Source organism: Drosophila mojavensis, unplaced genomic scaffold (assembly GCF_018153725.1).
Source record: "Drosophila mojavensis isolate 15081-1352.22 unplaced genomic scaffold, ASM1815372v1 contig_36, whole genome shotgun sequence".
Taxonomy (NCBI): domain Eukaryota; kingdom Metazoa; phylum Arthropoda; class Insecta; order Diptera; family Drosophilidae; genus Drosophila; species Drosophila mojavensis.
In genome coordinates this window covers 11,055,649-11,076,936 of record NW_025318858.1, presented here as the reverse complement: position 1 = coordinate 11,076,936, position 21,288 = coordinate 11,055,649, and the positions used below count along the sequence as shown (strand labels likewise).

Genomic DNA, 21,288 nt, shown 5'->3' with positions numbered 1-21,288 from the left:
AAAAAAGTAAGCTAAATAAAAATGCAAAATAAATACAGCAACAACCAAAGAAGAAGAAAAAAATAAAACAAAGAGCTACAAATACAAGTAAAAATAAAAAATAAAACATGACTACACTTTGCGCTAAAAGAAAAACTACCCAACGCTATGAAATGCCCCACAAAAAAAAAAAGAAAAAGAAAAAACAAATATGTACACACATACACGCCTCCACACATAAAAAAATTAATTGGTTAGGAAATTTTATTTAGTTAACAATTTAGGAAAAAAGAAAAAAAAATTTAATAGCAAATGGTTAAAAATTGGCAAGCCACATAATTTAGCGCAAATATGATATAATATAAATAAAATTGAAATGAATCGGATAAAATTGTTGTTAACATATTCTACTTTGTTTTTTTGGTGTAATTAAAAATAATTAATGATATAAACGACAAACAGCGCAGCGAACAAAATATAAACAAATGAAAAATGCAGCAACTGTTCTTAACTCGATGAGAAAATGTGTTAAAATAAATATATATATAAAAAAAAAACATTATTTATATTTATAATATTTAAATAAATATTTATATATATATATACAAATATATATATATATATAAAAAAAAAACAGAAAAGCAAAAAACACAAAGAGAACAATTGGAACGCATATATAAACACATATGTATACATACATACAGACATACATACATTATTATATACCAACCATCCCCCTGCCACTCCCCTTTCCTACCATTCCATAGCAGAAATATAATAGAAATTTATTTATTAATTTTAGTTGGTTCTAAATTTAAACAGGTCGCATTTTTCTCATATAACAAAGCAAAGCAAACACAGCCAAAAAAAAACAAAAACAAAAAAAAAACAAAAAACAAACAAACAAAGACAAAAAAAAATGTTTAACTACAAATTTCTAAAGAAATAAAAAAGTAAATAAATGTAGATTTTAAAATACAAAATGGAATAGAAAGCAAATGGCAAGAGCAAAGCAAAAGAAGATTAGATAAAAACAAAAAAATAAATAAATAAAAACTACCGCAAACACATTTAAAATTAATACTCTTCACTTACTATTAAAAACTAAAGAAAAAAAAAAAAAAAAAAATTTAAACAAGATCATTAATGTGAACATTGCATAAAAATGAAAAAAAAAAAAAAAAACAAATACAAATACAAATATAAAAATTGAGGCAAAAACAAAAACATAGCTGAAAGTAAAGTACAGAGTAACTGGTTACAATAACAAAAGCAAAATGAGTAAATAAAATTAAATTGAAAAAAAAAAAAACAACAACAAATATATTATGTATACAATGAATTCCCCAAAAATGAGAAACATTAATAAAGATTAAATAAAAACGAACTTAATTTAACAATAAATAAAAACAAAACAAAAAAAGAACAACCAAACCACAAACCGTTTCGATATATCACCAAATAATTCTCATCTACAGCCGCAGCAGCAGTCACGACTCCAGCGAAGGGCTTCAGAGGGGGGCAATTAGAGAGAGAGAAGAGGGAGCAACCCAACATGCTGCGACTACTTTTGGTATATACCAGAAATACCAAAAAAAACTCCGTTGATTTTCAATTATTTTTATTTCACAATTTTTAGAGAAAACTTCATAAATAGGCCTCAACTAGCTTAACAATTTTCTCTCGCTCTTTTGAGACCTTTACCCAGCCCACAAAATATAAAATAATAATATAAATAAACAAATATACATACATATATAAAAAAATCTAATAAAAACCAAAGCTAAACCTCTTCAATGGCATACCCAGCTTTATAACTAATCCCCTTTTACCATCCACTTAACTAGTGCTAGTCTAAAATGTAAGAAAAGAAAAATAATAATAATAAAAAACCGTATATAAAAGAAAACACATTATTAACATGAAATGTTATACAGTTTTTGCTACAGATGCAGCAAAATCGCTAAATAATAGTCTAAAGGAAAAAATGTTATACTTAAATATATATATACATATATTATAAATATATTTTAAACAACTAATTACTTTTATTAAATGAATTTAACAAAAACTAATGCGAAAACTTGTTATATGTTTTTAAAATTCAGTAAATTCAGTTTACAAATTGTACAATTTTCTTTTCAAACTTCATCAAAATTTTTCAAAAATGTTCGATGTTGGTCAAATCCCTGGCAAACCATTAAACAAATTTCAGTTAAAGAAATTGTTAGCAATTACTTTCTGTTACGTAAATTAAAATTTAACTAATTGTTTACCAACTAGTTCTACTAACAAACAATTTACTAGTACATGTTTTCTTATAAATTAAACAAATGCAGAATATAAAAAAAAATAAAGATACTAGAAAAAGAACAAATATAAAAACAACTAACGCAATTAGTTAAGTAGTGGAGTAAAATGCTGCAAAAAATAAATAAATAAATAAATAGATTTAAAAAAATATTTAAAAAAAAAAAAAAAAAAAAAAAAAAAAAAAAAACACGAGTTGTGAGATTCACTCAATATATTTTTGATTTCTGTTCTCTCTCACCTGCAGCTGAATCCAAATCCGAAATCCCATAGGCTTTTTATACTCATTCACGAAAGGGAGTCGAGTATGTTGTTTTTATTTTACTTTTTTTTTTATATATATATAATACGCACAAAATTTAAATAAAAAACTATAATTTTTTCAAATAATTTTTGACCTGGGCAAAATGTGTTCCCAAAACCGCCGATAAATATTAGTAGTTTATATAGGGTAACAAAAATGCTATTTAAAAATATATATACAACTGCCAAGTAAATGTTGACCCTTTAGCGTGTGTAATTGAACATTCAACTACAGTTACAGTTATTGAAAAACAATTGTTTTATACTCATTCACGAAAGTGAAATGAGCATATTGGTTTTTCGATTTAAATTTTGTAACAAAAAGCAATGTTTTTAATTTGGGCACATGATAAAAAGAAATGTGGCTTGCGGATCCAAATATTTGACATAATTTGCACTAATTAGCATGCGGCATATATACTCGAACGAAGACACTTGATAAAGCATCTTTAACAAGTATATATATGTATATACTATATATGAATGCATATATATAAACTGCCATTTTGTACACCAAGTGTACTAAAAGAAAATCATGAAAAAATCAAATGAACAAAAAAAAAAAAAAAAAAAAAAAAAAAAAAAACTAATCAACACAAGGCAGCTGCAAATACATTTATTTTCAATTCTTTAAATAACGAATCAACAAAGAACAATTAAACAAAAATTAAAAATATTTAAAAACTTTAAGAACCGCCTGGAAATAATGTAATGTAATTCCTAAGAAGATTTCCAAATATTTACATTTTTTGTAATACATTATTTCAAAAATTATTACAATCTTAAATTTAAATGTTTATTGTTTAATGCTATTTACAGTTTTTTTTTCATATTTAAAAACAAAATGCAATCAATGCTTTGACTTTCCTTTAATCAATATTTTAAATTTTTTTTTTTTTTTTCATTAAATTTTTTTTATTTTTAGGATTTTGTACTTTAAACATTTTCTGAAAATCGGGAGGCTTTCAAATGTTTTCCACCTGTAAAATCTTTCGCAGCCTCTGAGCTACTGCCGCTGCTCCTTTGAAAGCTCAAATTCTATGTGTAATAAACTGAAGAGTAAATATAATATATTATATATAGTAATATTACAAAATCAACGAATTATCTAGCTAACAAATGTGGCAGTTGTTTATTTAAAAAAATATATATAAAGAACGTTTAGAAAATTTAAATCGTTTCAAAAATGAAATACCCAAACTGATTGCTAACAAATAAAAATGAAAAAAAAAAAAAAAAAAAATTATCTAAGTACTTTTATGTTATGTTAAAACACTGCCACGCCCACAATTTCAGAAACACATACATATACATATGTATATGTTATATTTGATCTATTTCAGCGTAAAGTGTGCAATTCATTTGGATCACAATTTGTCCGAGAACGCGATCTCTCACAACCAGTGCAACAAAAAAAAAAAAAAAAATAAATAAATAAATAAAATAATTCCGCAGCGCATAATACAAAAAATATTTTAGAAAAAAACTTAAAAGTAAATAGCTTGAGAAAGAAATTGATTTATATATTATTTGCAAGCCCATTTGGTAAAAGCAAAATAAAAGATGAACAAATTGATTATTTCGAAAAATATGATTATATAGAAATAAGCGATGTAACATCATGATGGTATACAAATTATGTATGCATAAAATATGTTATATAAATGGTAAAAAAAAGAATATATATAATACAGCATGTAAACTATATTTAAGTATGATAACAAAAAATTTGTCATTTAAAACAAAAGAAAAAAAATAAATTCATACATTTTCGGTTGCAAATATTTTTAGTTGTCGAATTACAGATTGCATTTTAATTAAATAGAATATATATAATAAAAATAAAAACAAAAAAGCATAAGAAACAATAAAAATAACAAAAATTCATATTTATTTCAAGTGTAACAAAAAGTAAAACCTAACAGAATTGCTTTAATTTAGATTTAAAAGTAAAAAATATATAAAAACCTTCATAAAAAATGGAAATAAAAATCATGGTAAAATATATATATAAATACATATATGTATGTGTAATAACATGAATGGAAAAACAAATACTGCTTTTGTATTGTTTAAGTTTAACTATAAATCAATGACAAAGTTTAAATATTAAATGAAAAAAAAAAAAAAAAAAAAAAACATAAAAGGAAATGGGAAAAAACATAAGATGTAATATGAAACAAAAATGAACTTACAACAAGAAAAGTAACTGAACATCAACAACAAAAAAAAAAAAAAACAACAACAGCAACAGAAAGCTTCATAAACATGTACGAGTAACAAAAAAAATGAGAAACTGTTTGAAAAATTTTACTGAATTCAATAAAAATATTATGTTGATATGGAATTAAGTAATTCCAAATAAACAAAAAAAAAAAAAAATTGGTGTGTTATCAAGTTCTGGCGTTCTGTTCAATTTAACTGCTACAAGAGAGCGCGAATGCAGAAAGATCGTGAGCCTGTCTTAGTGGCAAGAAATAGAGAGAGAAGAGAGGAGTTTGGAAGTGCTGGGGAGCGGTCACAGCTATTTAAAAAGACACAGAGAATGAGAGTTTGTAAACAGAAAAGCGAAAGTATTTACAGAAGTAAATACATATGTTTATGTACATATGTATGTACTAAATGTATCTAATCCCACATTCTTGTTTATTTTATTCGCTTTAAACATTTTATTATACAAAATAAGTTTATATTTTATTAATTTCCATTTCTTATAATTTGTATCTAAATATTTTTTAAATTTCCTTATATGTATACATACAAGTATGAACATATGTACATATGTATGTATATTAGTGAGTGCATACATACATACATAAATATTTATGCATGCTCATATCGAAATTGATTTTTTCATATGTACATACATACATGCATAGGTCAATACATACATATGTAAATAGAAGCAGATAAATAATAAAAATGAGGACACACTGAAACTTGCTCTGCTGCTCAGAAGCACTGACAACTTCATGCATTTTTACGCAAGAGTTATTCCAATCAGAATATTTTAGTTTGTGCTTATTTAAGAACTGGGTATTAAGTTGATTCGCCATGATGAAATAAAAAAATTCATACCTTTTTAATTAGCATAATGTCCATGTATCATCACTAACCATATATGTATGTATGGTATCATTCTGCAACGTTTTACTGGGCTATTTATTGTACACATGTTGCAACACATGTTGCTGCAGTGAAATGTTGCTACAGCTGTGGAGCCGCATGCCAGTATATCGATATGTTAACATTCGACTTTATATTGTGTTTTTATTTTAACTCGGTAATTTATTAATAATTGCCAAATTAAATTCAGCACTCTAAAATAAAACTTTTTTAAGCTTCTTTACAAAAATATGCTCCTATTTCGAGCTGCTCCACAATAATCGAGTATCATTATTTTCAACTTGTCGACCGACCACCACAGTTTACCGAAAAGCCTTTTAATAAACGCGCGCTTCACATGCATTAATATAAATTATGTCCAAATAAAACTTGCTTACTATAAATTTTATTAATTTTGACAGTCATTTATTTTTCACTATGCTGTATTTAACACAAAATTAAGACTGACCATTAACTAAAGTGCGCTGACGCAGCGGCTAAGTATGTGAACTAAAACCAGTTCATTTCTGCTGTTCATATGTTCCAATATCGAACTATCGAGAATAGCGTGTAATCGAAATAAGTAGATTAATGAACAGAACAAACAGGAACTAGAACAAAAATATTTCTAGACCGCGTCACTTTTTACTTTTTTAAATTGTCGTAAAAACGTTAATTGCGTATAAATAAATCTCTATAATTGAACGAAAAGCTACTAACTATTAACTGAGCAATAGTAATATCAGTGTGTGATCATAAAAAACTAAAGGAGATTGAATAGGCAGAGGATTGCGAATTTAGACGTCAAGAAAAGGACGCCGACGCTAAATACAAATTAAATTCCAGCACCCCTTCCAAATTCCAGCAGATCATAAAGATGAGCAAAGATATTTATTACTCGGATAAATACTATGATGAAAAGTTCGAGTACAGGTGAGTATCCCTATAATTTGCAACCGTAATATATAAAAATATATACATATATATGTATATATGTATGTGTTTGTACGTATGTATTAAACTACCTTTTACGCAGACATGTGGTTTTGCCGAAAGACCTTGTGAAGCTGGTACCCAAAACGCATTTGATGACAGAAACCGAATGGAGATCAATTGGAGTACAGCAATCACGCGGTTGGATACACTATATGATACATAAGCCGGAGCCGCATATTTTGCTATTTCGGCGTCCCAAAACGGAGGAGTAAACCCGTACAAAGGCACTTTGAAAACTAACTCCACACACACTCACAAACATTCACATGCATACAATACATCTACTATATAATATAAGCATACATGGAAGCGTTACAGCTGACACGATAGTGCAGTAGCGGCAGCAGCTGCGACTGCGCAAAAGGTGGTGCTGCGTGCAACTGTTGCAGGGACGGCGGTGGCGGCAACAACAACAACAAAAACCCACGCATACAAATACACACTCGTACACTTTACTCATTTCTTTACAATATTCATGCACACGAACACAGTCACGCTCACGCACACAACCCGGTTTCATCCTTACGTACAACAAGTATTAGATTGCTTTGAGATGCTCTATGCATTTTTCTTTTCAAATTAGAGTTGCCATATTGTATTTTTTGCCATATATTTAAAAAAAATTTTATTCATGCATTCATTCTATGCTTATTAGCTATAGCACAGTGGGCTTTTTTATTGTAAACATGCTAACTTCTCGCGCAACGCAAATAGCAACAAAAACAAAAATAAATAAAATGAAAAGCGTTATGAAAATTGCCTGCACATTTTCATGTAATATTAAATAAAATATGATTTGTGATCTTGAAAAATTTTTATCAATACCTTATAATACGTTTAAACATAATATAAAGTTATAAATAAAAAAAAAAAAGTAAAAAAAAAACAAAACAAAAAAAACAAATAAATACGTTTGTAAAATACTTTTAGCATTGATTGCCTAAAGTTTTTCAATACACCCAATTAACACGCTCTTGTTTTTATCAATTTCGTAATATAAATATTTATTTAATGGTCCGGCTTATTGTGAATACAGTTATTTTAGGACTTCTTCTTCAACCAGGATTGGAGGAATTCGAGCGGAACATTAACAACGCAACAAATCAGGATTTTCTTTAAAATATAAATGATAATATGATTAATTTCCTGATAAATAATAATAATCTAACGACCTTCAAAATTATAAATATGAAATATAGACATTTCACTAAGCACTAATTATGATTGTTTATTCTTATGAATGATATACCAGAAATATTAGCTATATAATTAAAAAATATCAGACGTGTATATGTTTTGGAGCACTGGCTTTGTTTTGTTTGTAATACTCTAAATTGCTAAATTGTACATTTTCCATGTCGTCTTGAATATGCACAATATGAAAAATATATATCTGTAGACTTCTATATTTATAATCCAAATTTTTTGCTAATTCGGATTTTATACAGTTTTTAAATACATATTTGCTAACCGTGAACGAGTACTACACAGCTGGTTTCAAAATTCATGCAAATACTCGTTTCATTTACTAGGCATATATAAAGCTATATGTATATAGCATATGCGTATATGGTATCGTATTGCGTATAAAGTGATATTTTCCACTTTCAAAAATGAAGATCGACAGTTCCGGTAAAAATGCTTTGGCACGTTTTTTTCGCCCATACTCGTGCCCATTGCTATGTGAGAAAGAGCATACCAGCCCAGCCACCAATATATACATATGCATATATTTCTATAGACAAGGGTAGCTCGATGGATGGTTATGGAATTCACCTCACTGAAGGGAAGGGAAGGAATAACGACGAAACGCTGTCATTTACTTTTGCCGTTGGGCCCTCGCACTTATACGTAGTTATAAAATAGCGACAAAAAGCCCAATATTATTATCATTTTTTTTTTTTTTTTTATTTATATATATGTATGTGTAGCTTATATTTATATACATATATTCCCACCAGCGTTTGGTGTCGCCAACGGGCAGCAGAACTAGCCCCCAAGGCAAATCGAATTGAAACAGATCAAAGGCAGCTATGGCAATGCAACACGCTGATTTTGATTACCATTTGTTGTGCGCTGGCAAAAGGGAAGCCGGAAATCCCAAATTATAATACATATATACCAAATATATGCATACATACTGGAAAGTTGCTTGCTATAGAAGGGAATAGCTTAAGAACTTAGCTTAAGCAATTTCTTACGAATTGAAGAATTAGTGCATTAGTTTGATTCGGACTGCTGTTTTTTTGTATTCCTGATCTAATGGGCTTTGGAATTTTTTTTACATCCACACATTTAATCATAATTCATTAAATAAGATTAAAATCTGTTTATCAGTGCCAAATCAAGAATTATTTTATTTTTAACTAGACAAATTCTATTTAGCTTTATATATATCCTGGCCAAACATTTTTGTCTTTTTTTATGCTCTTCGAGGTCGTTACAAATCAGAAATTAATTAGCAGATATCCTGTAATCAAGTTAACAAAATTTTTAATTGAATCAAAAAAACCCAAGACCTTTCAAACTAACTCAGTTATATATGTATATATATATATATATTTTTTTTTTCAAGTTTAAGTTTGCTTAAGCACTTTGAAGAGTATATTAGTTTTGTCTAATTTTTTAACGTTCTTGTGAAAGCTAAAAAAATTAAAATTGTTATACCTTGTACCCAAAGAGAAAAAAATATATTGGTTTATGCAATGTTTTTGAACCCAATAAAAAATGCTATGGCCAATATATCTTCGCCCGCTGGACGCGTAGTAAAACGTAAAAGATTATATCTCCCCAGAGTTTTGACGCTGGCGCCCTCTTTGGGGACATGATATTTTTCGTGTACTTTGTGTAGAAAAAAGAGAAATATCAGAAATGTGTGGAGCAAAGACTCAAGCCCACATGGATAATAATTGTACAGCTTGGCTCAAAAATCACGACAATGTTAAAGAGAATTGGGAAACTGGGCAAAAAGACAGCGGCAATTTAAGATATGCAAATATTAGACAAAAAAAAAAAGTGCATGACATATAAATAGTAATTAACGAACTATAAAAATGGATATGTTTTAAAATCATTTGAAATTTAAAAATTATTATTGTATTAATAAATCTGATTTTGAACAAGTATTGTACAGTCATGAATAACTAGTTTCACAAGATTCATTAAGAGATTCATATGTTTTATACTGTGCTTTGATGCCCAAATATATCTCAAAATGTTTAAAAACGTTTAATTAATTCTCTTAACTCCCACAACTAAAATTTTTTTACGATTAGCTAGTTTAAGTTCCAAAAGGCTTAAAGCAATTTTCGTTTGACTTGTTTGGTCTTAGTGCTGTAGACAATAGCAGGTTGATCAGAGCAACTTTTCACAATACGAAAGCTAATGAAAAGAGTGTGCAAGGAAGTGGGCGCTTTAAATGCCGACACTGAACTACTTTGGACGACAGGTGGGAGCAGCTGTGGAAAAGCAGCTCCCATTTATCCCCCCCCCCTCTCCCACACTCTCTCTTTCTATCTTTCAATCTGTACGTCTCTGTCTCTCTCCAGATATATGTACATATATAAATTGTTGATAATGAATTCCCTTTCAAATTGGCCAAAGCCAAAAGAAAGCGAATCTATGCAGAGCGCTGTTCTGGGCTCAGAACAAGTCAGCTAATTAAGAGATACTGCGATGCTGCGACGCGTCAACAGCGACAACGCGTCGTATGAGTTACGTGCGCGCTGCTTGCAATTGCAATTGATAAGCAGCGCTGCGTTGGCAATGGCGACGGCGACGCTAGTGAGCGAGCGCATATTTTGATGAATGAAAATAATCCAACACTCACATATATACACACACACACACTCATATAGCTACTCTGCTGACGCTGGCAGCGCAGTTGCGCATAAATTTGCGCGCTCGTTGGCTACGTTTCGTATTTGATTTTGATGTAGTTTTTAGTACTATTTTATAATCAGACAGGCCAAGTTGAGTCGTGTCTTTTGGCTCTCAGAACAGTGCCAGTCAGAGTCAGTGAGCATCTATGAGTGGACCTCAACTCATCTGTGATCTGTGATCTGCGCATGAGTCTCCTCTGTGTTCAGTCGTGCCAACGTCGCGTGCTCGACAGCAACAACACTAAATAAATACTTAAAGCGCGCTCTTCATATATACAACATATAAATATATATATACAACTATATATATATATATATATAAATTGATATTACTCGTGTGCTCACAATCAACTGAATTTAACCAAAAAGGTTTCAAATTTATGCAAATTTCATGCATATTTCACACTGGCTGCAGTATAATTCGATGCACTAATTTGTAAGTGTAATAAAATTAAAAATAAACAAATAAAAAATTGAAAAAACAATAAACATTTTCTTGGTTAAAAATGGAAAATGTTACTCTATTGAAAATTAACAACAATTTGCAAATTTATGTGGCTTTGTGTACTGTGTAGAATGAACAGAATTCTTTACGATCTATTTCACTGATAATGGTTTTTTATTTCCTATTCATCATCAAACTGCTAAACTGTTGTTTCTTTTTCTTTAAATTTTTATTTGTTTCCAAGCCGGGTAAGTTTTCTGAGTGAGAATGCCCTTTGGGCATGAAAAATGAATACGAATCAATTTCCAAAATATATGAAAATTATATACTTATAAGAATAAAGTTAAAAGTTAAAATATTAAACATAAATATATAGTATTTAAATAAATATAATTATTATATATATAATTATTATTATTTTATTATTCTGATTTTATACAACTTTTAATTATTTATTAAGCTATGCTAGAGTGACAATATAACATTTTGTATATATGTAAATACATATGCTATAATAGAATGCCTTGACTATTTAGCTTTTTTTTTCATAGAGTAAATTGCCGACAACTTTTCAATTACTGCACTATCTTAACTGATACATATATTATACCATTCAATCAAAACTAAGGAAATACAGCTATAATATAAAGCTAATATTTTGCATACTGTTTGAACTGTGACCCGTGTGTTCCATAGTCCAACGCATCTATTAATTTCTTAATGAATCGATTTTCGCTTACTAATCTAAGAGAGAGAGAGATTTTGAAGCTGATAAACGTTCACAGCATCTGTTAGGTGGGGAGGGAGGTGTGTTGTGGTGTCATAGGGCCAAGGCCCATTTACCCCTCGTTCGCGCTGTTAAGGGTAGGTCGCACTTCAACAAGTATCTACCACACAAATTTTTATTTTTTTATTTCTTTATTTTTATTTATTTTTTTGTTTTTTTGTTTTGCTTTGTCTTCACTTGATATTATTTTATTTTCCTTTACTTTGTTTTGGTCGTATTTTTAGCTTGTTTTTACTATTTTCGTTGCAAATTTCATGTCATGTTTAAAAATAGTCGTCACCCCGCACGACGAGACCCTCATGTAAATTGCAGCAATGTCAATGTTTTCTTTTCTTTTTCGGTAATTATTATTATTTTTATTTTTAAAAAAAAAAGATAAAAAATTATTTAGGAATTATCAAAGAATTTAAGCTATAGCAAAAAAAACTTTTTCATAAGATTCATAAGAATGTATTTATGTAAACGCAGGTCTTGGTAACTGAAATATATAATAAATAAATTAATTTAGAATGTATTTATTTAAACGCTGGTCTTGATAACTGAAATATATAATAAATAAATTTATTTAATTGTTCGATTATTTTCTTTTATGATTAGAAAATTATATTATGATTTTTATTATTATTATTATTTATTTTTTTTTTTTTTTATTAAAGAAAGTATGTATTTTTTATTTTAGCTCAAATTCTTTTTCCTAATATAATGTAATATCTTGGAAATGTTCCGTATGTAAGATAGAATTATTAAAATTATTTGGCAATATATTAAAACCTATTTGACAATAATTAAGGAAATCTGAAAATTTGATTTTTTGATCACTGACCTAACTACAATTAATAATAACAACATAAAAACTGTTGTTTAACATATATTATAATACAGGGTATTTTCTAGTTACGCACTCCTAACATACACATGTTATTTTGATTTGTTTATGGCAATGCAACTCGCTGGGCCATAAGACAGCAGACAGAATTAATTTAATATAAGCAAATGTTCATCATCAGAAATATCAATTGTTATTTATTCATCAAAATAGCAACAGAGATTGTTGTCTTGATTAAATACATATACAATGCAAAAATACTATATGGCTGCGATTTCCAGGAATAATAAGTTTTAGTGGGTACCATATGTATATTTTATAAATAAAATTATTAAATTGAAATATATATTATCTGATTTTTTCCCCATTTTTTTTAAATAAAATATTTATAAATTAATAATTATATTTTTAATTTATATACATATATGCATATATACATACATATATGTAGGTAAAAGAAACGTGACAGATTGGTAAAATTGTAAAAAATATCTTTTGTTAGTGAGAGAAAATGAGATATGAAAATATTAATGACAGTTCTCATAAGAAATATCGGCTTAAAGATTATGTATGATGAATGATAAACATATACGACCTACACGAGAGTTTGAATTAATGGAATATACGAAGTTCTTGAAATGTCATTTCCTAAATCGAAATATATATGTATATTATATTTCTACTTAGTATTTATATATTTACATATGCAAAAAAGTAACTTGCCTTACTGCAACAAAGGTTAAATAGGTGTGTAATATCGTATATCGGGTAGACAATGTTAATTAAATTGCTAAACACGATTTTATGTAACAGCTTTTTTTTTTTTTTTTTTGTTTTTTTTTTTTTTTTTATTATTATATTTTTTAAGCTGTTTGGAGAGCATTTGAATTTGATATAGGAATGCTTTGTAATTGACAGTAGTTTGGACTCACAACACTAGTCGAGACGCAAATAATTCATTGTCAATGCTCCGGGTAAACAAATTGATTTGCATTGCAACAACAGCAACACCACTAGCAACAAAACTAACAACAGCAACACCAACAACAACAACAGGAACAAGAGTAATGCTAATAACAACATGTAGGCGGATCAGTCTCATTTGTTTTCTTAATGAAATGAATGCAATTCATTTGAAATGCCGTCACATACTAGAAATACACGCTTGACCCTTTTAAAACCATGTAAATGATATCATATAGGCAATTATAATTAAAATTTTGTGATTAAAAAATGATTGCTAGTTAAGTTTTATGTCACTTAGAAAGTTAATTGTTATGATTATTTAAAAATGTAAATTACTATTGAGAAAGGTCGATTCTGTTAAAAAGTTACATTATAAATTTATAAAAAATAAAATTAAATAAATCAAATATGTCTAAGCTATACTACTTTCAAGACTTCAAGTGGTATTCAAATGCAGAAGGTTTATATGTATATTATACATGTCTTAAAATATAAATTTACAAGTAAGAACAGGCATTGCCGACTGAGGAATACTCAGTCATGGCCCAAGCGCTGCCAGAGCCATATTCCGGTACATATGTACATATGTATGTAGATTAAAAGCATATAATTTATGAAAAACATATAATACAAATATCAACATGTTTTCAACATAGCTCGACTTTAACAAATATAACCTTAAAAGCTATTTCCCATACTTTTCCGTTCAATTGACATTTCTATGTTATTGAGAGTAATCAAATTTCTTTCCGTTTGTTAAATGTTCAACAATTTATATTGTGCACAACAAATGGCAAGTGCGAAAAGTATTTTTCTTTATTAATGTATTTTGGAATGCATTCATGTAGATCTACATATCGGGTCTGCTGGATCAATTAACAACCCTCACAACAACAATTTGGATCAGTTTTCGCACTGCCGGCACATGATCATCCCTATCAGTTGGCATTGATCCCCTGTCGAGTCATTAGTTTTCATTAGGTGCTCGCATATGTAAATTTATTTGTTTCGACACGCGTTAAAATAAAATATACTTCTCAATTGCACTCAAGTGCAACAGTCAGCACAGATACATATATGAATTGAGCTCCATTAACAATCAGCGGTTAGCTGAGAGGATAACATCAATGGTTGTTAAGTGGGTGTTAAATCATAATTGGTGTTAAATACCTCGAACATTCACAATTTATTTGCAGTTAGTCTACGATTTTAGCTGCAGCTCGTCATGGAAATTTAAGATTTGCTTAGCAAGTGATAATTAGATAACAAGATAGACTTGTATATAAAAGTTATCACGTACACATAGCCTACAATGACCATGTACTTTGGCATGTGATAAATTGGATGGTAAATTTAGAATGAATATTATTTATAATAATATTCACAAACTGTAGAATTATGCCTTTCAGAAGTTACCAATGCAAAGTACATAAAGTAGGTAAACGAGACAGCTAGACTACCAAGGTAACTCTGCAATTTACAGTTTAATACTATTACTAGGAATGTGGTTAGAGGTTATATTATTTATCCAACTTATATCATATACTTACTAAGTGATAAAATACATGGTAAAGTTACAATAATTTGTTCAAATAGCTAATTACTTCAGCTCATGTAAATTTAAAAATTCCCATTTAGTTTATCAGCTAGAAAACTTGATGGTAAATAATAATTCTTATACTTAATAATGAATCATAATTAAAATTTGATTTAAGAAAATCGCATATTGATCTGTGATGCGAGGAGAATTTAAATATTTATTGCAAAATCTATTATATTAATTCTATGTAAAGCTAATGCTCAAAACTTAATATAAATGTGATCCACTAACTTACCAAGCGTTTAATTTACAATGAACCTTGATCCTCATTGGAAATTATTACCAAACCACAAAGCACTAAATTATGCATTTCAATATATAAAATTTACAAGAATTTAAATAATAAATTCAAAGTTTTGATTTCATATACAGCACTACCCTTTGACAACTTAATTAAGTTGGCTTAGCTGTTCCAACGGAAACGCACAACTGGTAACGCATCGTGCCCGTGCGTACGGGCCTAGGGTAATAATCTCCCACACATAAAGGCACACACACACACAGAGCCACAATGACGCGACCCAAGCAGGATGCAAACAAATTTAAAAGCTTCATGCAAGAGAATGTGCTCACAATGGCCACCGTCATCGGTGTCTTTGTGGGCGGTCTCATTGGCTTCATAATCAAGAACAGCACCGGCGAGTGGACAAAGCGTGAGATTATGTACATATCATTTCCGGGCGAGATCTTTTTGCGGTAAGTCAAAGCGACGTCGCTGACCTAGTGAAATATTGATTGAACATATTTTTCTTCTATTTAACAGCATGCTGAAATGTCTCATTGTACCTTTGCTCGTGTCCTCCATAACGAGTGCCATCGGTGGCTTGGATTTGAGTATGTCCAGCAAAATAGCGACGAGGTGAGCAAAATAGATTTGCAAAATATATGTAAAGTGTGAATTCTACTGATGTGACTTTCGTTTCTCGGCAGAGCTATTACATATTACTTTGTCACCACAATATCGGCTGTAATATTGGGCATTTGCCTGGTCACCACCATACGGCCCGGCCAGGGTGCCAAAATTGTGGAGACACGCACTGAGACAATTGACAAAGCATCTAAGGTCTTGACGCCAGATACTTTAATGGATTTAGTGAGGTAGGGAGATATGTAGATATATATTATATGTATAATATATTATTTATATTATATTATACCTATATATTTTATTATTTACATATATCTGTTTATATATTATTGATTCTAAATAATTTATATGATTATATATTCTCTGTTTTCATTTTATTTTTATTTAGAAATATGTTTACGGATAACATCATACAATCCACAATGTTTCAGGTATGTGTTTTGCAATTTTACAAATTTTTAAATAAGAACAGAGTTTATAGCTAAACCAGGTAGACCGTTTCAGATGAATAAAAATAAAAAATTAATTTTTAAATTTAACAAATAAAGATCAGAAAAAACTGCCTGTCAATATGTTGTAAGAGGAATAGAAACTTATCTCTTAGTTTAAAATAAATATATATTATATATAAGTATATATTTTATATATTAATATTAAGCAGCTTATATATACATATATTCAAAGTACTATTTCATTCTTAATTAAAAAAACAGTAACTGAAAATACTTTGCGCTATAAATATGCATAATACTCGGAAGCATAAAAAAGTTTTATATGAATAAATACCTGCAATACTTGTTATCTCCCTGAATTGGTCTATCTGCACTGAGCTTTGCTCTCAGAAAAAAAACCAATTTCAACCTTCAGATAACTTCACTTTCAGAAGAAATGCAAAAACTTCGTTCTTTTATCCAAAGCGGCAACGGCACGTCTCTGAAAGGCGATTAAAGTGCGATTATCATTTTTGTCTGCTTCTTTTTTCTTACTTTTGAAGACTTACTTATGCATTATCAGACACGACTCTGAGTCTGAGGCGCGCAGGTATTTAGTTCTTGGACTCGATTTATGGAGCAGAGCTGTACACACACACACTCATTTGCTCAATTTCTGATTGCAACAGCGTCAATTATTCAATTGTGCTCTTCTGTGTTGTTTACATAATTTGATTAAAGCATCGCGCGGCACATAATCAAAACTGACATGATAGGCTACTCCAAAGCAAAGTTCTTTCCGTTTCAATTGAAATTGAAAATTATATGCAAAGGGGGAGCACTCACACACACAGACACAAAAACCACACACATGCGTACATATCATACCATATATTTCTATATACATATATCTAATTTACGTACACGTTGAATTTTCAATTATCACCACAGACAAAGCTGGAATTACGATATATGCATATGTATGTATACATTTTATATATACATACATACATATATACTATATTCATACATATATCAAGCGCGAATTGAATCAAAGTTCAACTCGACTGTCGGTCGTCTGCGTTTGGGCATGAGTATAAATATCTCAATAGGTAACAATAAAATGCTATTAAATTATTGTCGCTCCCAAATTGTGCCCCTTACTTAGCTAGGTCTGTCCATGCAATACAGAAAACATGTGTAAGGCATATAAATTCTAGTAATTCTAATTAATAATTTCATGCTCCAAACACACTTAAATTGATTTTATATGAATCGCCACACATACATACATAATTTCTAGATCTATCTTTGTAGAAGGTCAACAGTTCCAAAGTTGAGATAGATTATGGGTTTCTGCTTCTAGTTGGCGTGCCCACATAGTATTTTATCAGTTTAGATGGAAAGATTACCAGTAACAAAAATGTCCAATATTTAGTTAAATTATTTTTATAAAGAATTTTTAAATACTCTATATTTATTTATATTTTTATATTCATTTTACATATTGATAATATATTATATATTCTAATGTTTCACTAATTTGTTCTAATATTTATCACAGATTGTGCTATATAGGTTATATATGTACGTATTATAAGAAATTGAAAGAATTCGAAATACAAATTTAATAGGAATTGATTGTAAAATTGCATAAAGAAATGGAAAATATCATTCAAATTGAATATGCACTGGTCATACTAAAGGATCAGCTGAAATATGCTTATCAGGGTCTCTTAAAGAAATTGTGTTAGTTAAACTTGATGAAATTAGTGATAAATTTAAAATAATAAATTTTCTATGTGAAGTATTGATAAAAAGAGACAGATTATAAAATATCTTAAAATTATTAATCGCATATGGGAAGAAAGGAATATTGTAAAAGATTACTATAATCCATAAAATTCTGCTTTGGTTTGAATTAAACATTATTTAAAAATTATAAAAATTTATATAAAATAAATGAATTCAATATTTACATTTTATATCCCTTTTTTGTACAGCATCGCACAGAGATATTTGAGAACACCAGCATTACGCCAGCACGTAAGTCGCCTGAGTCACTCTGCGAAACGATATGATACTTACAATTTGTAAATATGCCTTTTAGAGCCCATGGAGAACTGGGAGTTCAAGTCGGCACAGCGTGAGGGCTCCAATGTGCTGGGTCTGGTCATGTTCAGCGTAATACTGGGTACAACCATTGGCCGTATGCGTGAGAAGGGCCAACTGTTGCAGGATTTCTTTACGACGCTCAGTGAGGCCATGATGACAATAACATCGTGGGTCATTTGGTAAGCACTCTGTAAAATAAAAGCGGTTAAGAGTTGAGTTAGAGTTTAAATGGTAATTTGCTATTAATTTGTAGGATATCCCCGTTGGGCGTGGCCTTTTTGATCGCGGCCAAGATCATTGAGATGGAGTCCATAGCTGCGACAATACAATCTTTAGGCTGGTATTTCATAACCGTTATGATTGGCCTCTTCTTGCATGGATTTGGTAAGTCACTTACATTGGCAACGTTGACTAAGTTGAGTTGATTAATGAAATTTTGATTTGCAATCAATTTCAGGCACAATTGCAGTCATCTTCTTTTTGGGCACACGTCGCATGCCGTATCGCTTTATAGCCAAATTGAGTCAAGTCTTGGCCACTGCCTTCGGCACGGGCTCCAGCTCGGCTACCATGCCGTTGACCATTAAATGCCTGGATAATATGGGCATCGATCCGCGTGTGACACGATTTGTCATACCCGTGGGAGCTACGATTAATATGGATGGAACTGCATTGTATGAGGCGGTGGCTGCATTATTCATTGCCCAATATCGTGAGATGAGCTATTCGTTTGGCACGATTGTGGCTGTCAGTATAACGGCAACGGCTGCCTCAATTGGTGCGGCGGGTATACCACAGGCGGGCCTCGTTACAATGGTCATGGTACTGGACACTGTGGGCCTGGAGCCCAAGGATGTCTCACTGATCATCGCTGTCGATTGGCTACTGTATGTAGATGTCAAAATTTGTACTTGACTGTTATTTATTGAAATTTGATTGTCTTAGGGATCGTTTCCGTACCACTATCAATGTCATGTGTGATGCTCTGGGCACTATTTTGGTTAATCATCTGTCAAAGAACGATTTGGCAAGCGTTGATCGGGTGAGTATGCATCTCTCATAGATGTAGAATATTAGTTTCAAAATATATACATGTATAACTTATATATACACACACATATGTATAGCTAAATGCCGAGCCCCATGAGCTCCTCGAGCTGGGCACCAGTGGACACGAGATGAAAGAATGAAGGCAGTCAATGCTTGGCGCCTATAATCGCAAACGATGAGTGCTTGAGGACGAGCAGCAGCATGACGATATCGACAGTGATTCCGATGAAGATGGGAATGAGACAATCCACTTGCGTTATCGTCGGCTGGCCTCATCATTTGGTTTGCGGCTAAAAGCGGCCAAGACGCAAATTTTGCAACAGTTGTAAATGCTGTCACAAGACATCAACGAATTTATTTTGCAACGATTGTCTGCGAGGGCGCCAGACATATCGAAAAATCAACAAACAAACAAGAAAGAAGCACAGAAAATAAACACAAACAATTTGGATATTATTCCGTTAAACGTATTAATTAGCATACATCATGATGTAAATAATTATGAATATAATTAAATTAAATTGAGTTCAAATTTAAATTACATTTTCATACTTAGCCATATATATAAATATATATTTAAAGCTAAGTAAACTTGTTATGCAATTAATTCATAATTATACAAATAACTAAATTTCAAGCCATTTGCTATAGATTGTTTATGCACTTCCAAATAGAAAAATATATATATTGAAAAGTAAAAAGAAACATAGAAATTTGTATAAAAAGCACAGATTTGTGTTAAGAACAAAAAAAGACATTAATATATAACTATATTGAATACAATTAGTTTTGCACAAATTTTATGACAGAAGGAAAAATCACACACAAATTCAATGCCGTTTAAAGTTCTTGTTCGAAGTTGAGCTTTGTAAATACTTAATAGCTTAAGTATAATTAAAAAAAAAAACAAACAAAAAAGAAATTAATAAATAAAAAATATTACAAAATATGAACAAATTTTCAAGCGACGCATATTTGATGACAATAATTAATATTGATTAAATGTCAAAAAAAAAATTACTAAATGGAAAGAAACAGTAAATAAAATGAACAGTAATATTATTTATTACATTGCATATTTATGAAAACTAAGTGAACAATTTCAATTTATTAGACAAAAAAAAAAAAAGTATTGAAAATTAATTGATTTAATAATATTAATATTAATAATAATAATAATTATGTATGCATTACCTATGCCATTTGTAGTTTTGTGTAGTCTAAATGTTTACAAAAATAAAATTTTCGAATCTGTACATGTACTTATATAAAATGGACCAAATATCCACTTGTTTCAGAGCTGCTAATATATGTATACTTGATATGAGATAATATTATTTATACATATTAATATTCAGGAACTTCGATCACGAATTGAAATATCTTATGTGCATTAGAATTATGTTCTTATATCGTAATTTGAAGCATCATTTGTGTAAGCATTTTAGGTAAATTAACTAATTATTACTATCATTACTATCATAACACAACAGAAACTAAATAAACAAAATGAGCTACAGCCCGGGGAATGCAAACCTTTGGTAAGTGTAAACTTAACTTCAATAATATTAACGTTCATTGATATTCTAATTAAAACAATTTAGACTTTTAAATATTAGATTTAAT

At 29.7% G+C, this 21,288-nt stretch overlaps 2 protein-coding genes across 2 annotated transcripts; both read left to right on the top strand.

Annotated features, from left to right (window-relative positions):
* The first annotated feature begins 6,297 nt into the window (after positions 1-6,297).
* Positions 6,298-7,660, top strand: LOC6576535 (cyclin-dependent kinases regulatory subunit). The gene is made up of 2 exons (XM_002002488.4): positions 6,298-6,630; positions 6,734-7,660. The coding sequence occupies exons 1-2, from the start codon at positions 6,575-6,577 to the stop codon at positions 6,903-6,905; spliced, it is 228 nt and encodes a 75-aa protein (XP_002002524.1). The 5' UTR covers positions 6,298-6,574; the 3' UTR covers positions 6,906-7,660.
* Positions 7,661-10,646: 2,986 nt separating this feature from the next.
* On the top strand, positions 10,647-20,129 carry LOC6576534 (excitatory amino acid transporter 1). Its single transcript, XM_002002487.4, has 11 exons — positions 10,647-11,010; positions 15,571-15,894; positions 15,962-16,057; positions 16,129-16,296; positions 16,455-16,497; positions 18,501-18,543; positions 18,608-18,791; positions 18,866-18,996; positions 19,070-19,499; positions 19,558-19,654; positions 19,740-20,129. Exons 2-11 carry the CDS (start codon positions 15,710-15,712, stop codon positions 19,800-19,802), a joined length of 1,440 nt encoding a protein of 479 aa, XP_002002523.1. The 5' UTR covers positions 10,647-11,010; positions 15,571-15,709; the 3' UTR covers positions 19,803-20,129.
* Positions 20,130-21,288: the final 1,159 nt, after the last annotated feature.